Source organism: Adiantum capillus-veneris, chromosome 13, assembly GCF_014529385.1.
Source record: "Adiantum capillus-veneris isolate H3 chromosome 13, ASM1452938v2, whole genome shotgun sequence".
Taxonomy (NCBI): domain Eukaryota; kingdom Viridiplantae; phylum Streptophyta; class Polypodiopsida; order Polypodiales; family Pteridaceae; genus Adiantum; species Adiantum capillus-veneris.
The window spans coordinates 74,820,235-74,825,447 of NC_140943.1; the positions used below are offsets into that span (position 1 = coordinate 74,820,235).

A 5,213-nucleotide genomic window follows, 5' to 3' on the forward strand; every position below is an offset into this window, starting at 1 on the left:
TTTCTCATATATTTACATAATCATACTTTATTTGTTTCTTACTTTTTCCAATGTCTTTTATCACTCCCTCCCTAAGAGGGGGTTTTCATGGGGTGGGGACGAGAGAAGAGGGGTATGGGAGCTTGGCTTGTGAAAAGCCCCCATCACCACGATGGAAGGAAATAGATGATGCATTACTACCTGGACAAAGTGTTTTTGATCGTCCTGATCTGACTATACGAGTGTTTTATTAGAAGTTCCAAGATATGATGCATTTACTTATCAAGCAATCCGTATTTGGGGAGGTGATTAGACATGTTTCAGTGATTGAGTTTCAGAAGAGAGGTCTTCCTCATGCACATATATTGTTGATACTTGCATCTAAATATAAACCCACATATACATTACACTATGACAAGTTGGTTTGTGCAAAGCTCCCTGACAAGAATTTGTTTCCAGAATTATTTGATGTAGTGAGTCATTGTAATGTTCATGGGCCATGTGGTCCTTTGAACCCATGTTCTCCATGTATGGTTGACGGTAAGTGTAGATTCAAGTTTCCACGAACATTTTCTACGTCTACAAATGTAAACAAAAGTGGATATCCTGTGTATATGAGAAGAGATGATGGAAGGTTTGTTACGTCTAAAAATTACAATTTAGATAATCGTTGGGTTGTTCCTTACAGCCCTCTCTTATCACTAAGATACCAAGCCCATATTAATGTGGAGATTTTCTCAACTGTCACTGCCATGAAATATCTTTATAAGTATGTCTACAAGGGACATGATCGAGCCACTGTTGTCCTTCAAGATGGTGAAATAGCTACTGATGAGATCAAGAGTTATCTCAATGCACGTTATGTTTCTGCATCTAAGGCTATGTGGAGAATATTTGGCTTTGACATGCATAGTGAAAGGCCAGCTATTCAACGATTGCAAGTACACCTTCCATTGCAGAATATGATTACATTTCAAGATGGTGATGATGTATCACATTTGCTAGATAATGAGCAAAATAGAAAAACTACCTTGACAGAATGGTTTGTTGCAAATCAAATTATCCTGAAGCAAATAGCTTCACATATACTAACTTTCCAAATGGTTGGGTATGGAATAAAAGTCGAAAGGCATGGTCTCCACGACAACAGGGTGTTTCTATTGGAAGAATGTATAATATTGTCCCTACTGCTGGTGAGGTTTATTACCTACGAATGCTTCTCAATATTTGCAAGGGATGTAAGTGTTTTGAAGACTTGCGTATGTATGATGGTCACGTCTATGATACATACAAGGAGGCATGTATAGCTACAGGATTATTTCAAGATGATGAAGAATGGTCAATTTGCCTCCAAGAGGCATCTTTTTTTCAAAATGGAATTCAGTTGAGACAACTGTTTGCAATCATATTAGCCTTTTGTGAGCCACTTCATCTGGCTGCTCTTTGGGACAGGTTTTGTACTGAATTTTGTGAGGACTATGTTTATGCCCTAAGGATGCGTATTTCAGATGCAAGTGTGTGATTTGATGTGGCAAAAAATCAAGCTTTGCTTCATATAGAATGCTTTTTGCAACAACATGGCAAGAGGCTTTGCGATTATATGTTGTTTGCAATAGACTCAACATTGGTATCCTTAAGTGAAAATGGTGCTATGGCTGAAGAAACAATGTTCAATGTTGATGAACAGTTTAGTATAGCAGATTGTATGGAAACTTCCTTAAATGAGGATCAGCAAGATGCGTATCACCAAGTGCTACAAGCTGTTGACACACATTCAAGGAAGTTATTTTTCCTAGCTGGTCCTGGTGGCTCAGGAAAAACTTTCTTATATAATGCACTTCTTTCACGAGTGTGAGGAAGTTGTAGAGTTGCTCTTGCATGTGCATCCTCGGGTATTGCAACTTTGCTTTTGAGTAATGGAAGAACTGCTCATTCTAGGTTTAAGATACCTTTGGAGCTTCACTCTGAAGCAACTTGCAATATAAAGGTAAATAGTCAACTTGCAGAACTTCTAAGGAATGCAGCTTTACTTATATGGGATGAAGCTCCCATGACACAACGCTATGCGTTTGAAGCAGTGGACAGAACTTTAAGAGATATTATGCAGCGAGATACTTTGTTTGGTGGAAAAGTCATTTTGCTTGGAGGTGACTTTTGACAAATACTACCTGTTGTACCAAAAGGTTGTCGTATAGACATTGTAAATGCTTCGTTGTGTCATTCTCACATATGGAAATACACAAAGATACTGAGGCTTACCAAAAATATGTGTATAGTTGATTGCAGTTCAAATTCACTTCAATAAAGCTTTTCCCGTTGGGTGCTTGATATTGGCAATGGGGTTATGGATGATGGAGGAGACTTAGACAGAGTCAAAATACCTTCACACATGATGCTTCCAGGAAATAGTTTGGCAGATCTTCTAAGCTTTATATATGGAGATTTGTGTCATTTGCAAGATCATGCAACTTTTTTCAGAGATCGAGCAATACTTGCTCCACGAAATAAAGAGGTGGATTCAATTAATGACTATGCATTGCAAAGAATGCATGGAGATTGCAAAGAGTATCTAAGTGCAGATTCTATTTGTATGTCAGAGGAAAACACACATTTGTACACAATTGAATATCTGAATAGCCTTACTCTTGGTGGTGGTTTTCCACCTCATGCTTTAGTCTTGAAAGAAAATGCTCCTATCATGTTGCTGCGCAATTTGGATCCAAGACGTGGATTATGCAACGGAACTAGATTGATATGCAAGCAATTGCATCAAGGTAATTGAGGCAGAGATAGTTACAGGATCAAATATTGGAGAGAGAGTTTTTCTTCCAAGGATTGACTTTATTATTGAAAGCCATTAGGGGCTTCCATTTCAAATGAAGCATCGTCAATTTCCAATCAAGCTTGCTTTTGGGATGAATATCAACAAAGCACAAGGGCAAACACTTGGAATTCTTGGTCTATATCTTGAGTCATCGATCTTCTCTCATGGACAGTTGTATGTTGCAATGTCACGTGTACGAAGTGCAGCTTCTATGAGGGTTGTTGTCAATACTGAAAACACTCAAGCGGAGTGTTACTACACTCCAAACATTGTATTCAAGGAAGTATTACAACTAGAGAGCTCATAACAGTAAGTTCAAATTGACATTGTGGCTCTCACTTAAAGTCAGACACACTTGATGTTAATTTTATTCATATCTCTTAGATCAAAGTATTTCCCACAGATCGACCCTCGAGGCAGTGCTTCCTATGTAGTGGGTCACATCACTGAATTCATTCAAGGTATTTATCTTCCTTTTTAAATTAGTTATTAACTTGACCTGTTATTTTCTTGAGAAGATTGGCTTATACATTGACTTAATCTGTTGAAGATCCACCGCAATGGAGGGGAAGAGTTCCTGCTATGTTTTTGGTGATCTTATTTGATCAAACTCATATTATATTGTAAGGGTTTTTATATATGGTATATTTGTAGTTTTAAGCTTTTATTGCTCTACATAATTCATGGATGCCTTTGCAGAGATCACTCCCATCGAGGTTTTATCATCGTAGGTGTTTATGAAATGCTATACTTAGGTAGAGATATGTCCATGGAAGTTCTTGGATACTACCATGTTGCCTTTTCTTCGAACCATGAGCATCGTCAAATTCAAGTTAATATTTGGTTTGTGAGTGACGAGAGGCCAGTCAATGCACAACAGGTGGGGGTTGATGGAGACCGCACTACACCATATCGATTGAGGATATTTACTCAAGTTGAAACACCACCCCGTATCTTGCAAAATGTATACAACATAGGTCCTTGGACTTATAGAATCCCTAATGTGGTCTCTCGAAGGCTACACTTTGAATAACTATTTTTTATTGTCTCTTTGTGAAGTTGTGAAATTTCAAAGTCTTTTGAATTGCTTTCATTCCTCTCTCTCTCTCTCTCTCTCTCTCTCTCTCTCTCTCTCTCTCTCTCTCTCAAATCCTTCACTAAAACAAAAGAAAGAAGGACATGATTCTCTATGGCATGATCATCAAAGTCTTCTTTATTATATTTCATATTTGTTCCTCTTAAATTTCCAAATGTGTGCTGTTAGAGCAGATAAAGAATGGCATGACACATCATGGTTTCGTACACCCTCAATGATGTACCTACTTATATTAGAGGTATGTAAATGTAAATGTAAAATCTTATCTTTGTTACTTACTTTTACCATGAATGAGAACTTTGTGGCGTTTATTTTGTATGTTTACACGTGTAACATTTTTTCTAGATCCTCCATTGTAGAGGGGTCTTGCACATGCTGAGGATATTGTTCGTATTGTCGAGGATTTTGAGATCCTTCGGTGCGTATAGATTGAACTTGAATCCATATGATGTTAAATGTGTTGTTACTTTTTATGTCTAAATGGTTGGTTGTTATTTTCATTGCAGGCTTCAATATTATTGCAGACATTCTATCTTGGCATTATATGAAGCACGATATTTTAGAAGTGTTGTAGGTTATTATCACATAGAGTTTGATATAGATGATATGTGAATCACTGTACAAGAGTTAGGTATGCAACGCCCTCTCAATTGCAACTTTTCATACTGTCCCTATGGAGTGAATGAATGGATGTTTAGACTCTATTCTTTGGGTGAATCACCTCGACGTCGTGGTCGCAATGTTCGACGTGTCGGACCTTGGATCTTGAAAGTTCCAAGTAGAGTGTGTCGTAGGCTCAACTTCTCTAGATGATCGAACACTTTGATCCATTGTTTATGCATTCTAAGTACCATATTTTTTTGGTTACTGTTGGCTTAATCAAGTGGGTTTTTATCTACTACATAGGTTAATGTGTGTGTGTGTGTGTGTGTGTGTGTGTGTGTGTGTGTGTGTGTGTGTGTGTGTGTGTGTGTGTGTGTGTGTGTGTGTGTGTGTGTGTGTGTGTGCGAATTGCTAATGTAGGTTAACATAGGTCATGATGTATTGGCTATTCTCCCAATACATATAAGGATGATTATATATTTGAAAGTTAAGGAAGAGTACGTTTGTCAAGGATATGGTACATGGTGTTGGTGGCATCATTGGGTGTATTCATATGTTGATGGGTGGTATGGAAATTGTGGACGGTTAAGCATTACACTATGCAAAGTGTCACAAATATTGAGCGAAACAAAATTGATGAGAGTTCTACAAGAACTACATATTGTTGATATTTATTATGTCAATGTTTGTGGTTGTGATATTCTGTTGCAA

The 5,213-nt window shown here is 37.6% G+C and overlaps 1 protein-coding gene across 1 annotated transcript; it reads left to right on the forward strand.

Annotated features, from left to right (window-relative positions):
* Positions 1-248: 248 nt before the first annotated feature.
* LOC147444266 (uncharacterized) lies at positions 249-4,511 on the forward strand. Its single transcript, XM_086528089.1, has 9 exons — positions 249-1,149; positions 1,233-1,317; positions 1,432-1,493; positions 1,596-1,830; positions 1,918-2,126; positions 2,382-2,567; positions 4,073-4,137; positions 4,259-4,317; positions 4,406-4,511. Exons 1-9 carry the CDS (start codon positions 249-251, stop codon positions 4,509-4,511), a joined length of 1,908 nt encoding a protein of 635 aa, XP_086384215.1.
* Positions 4,512-5,213: the final 702 nt, after the last annotated feature.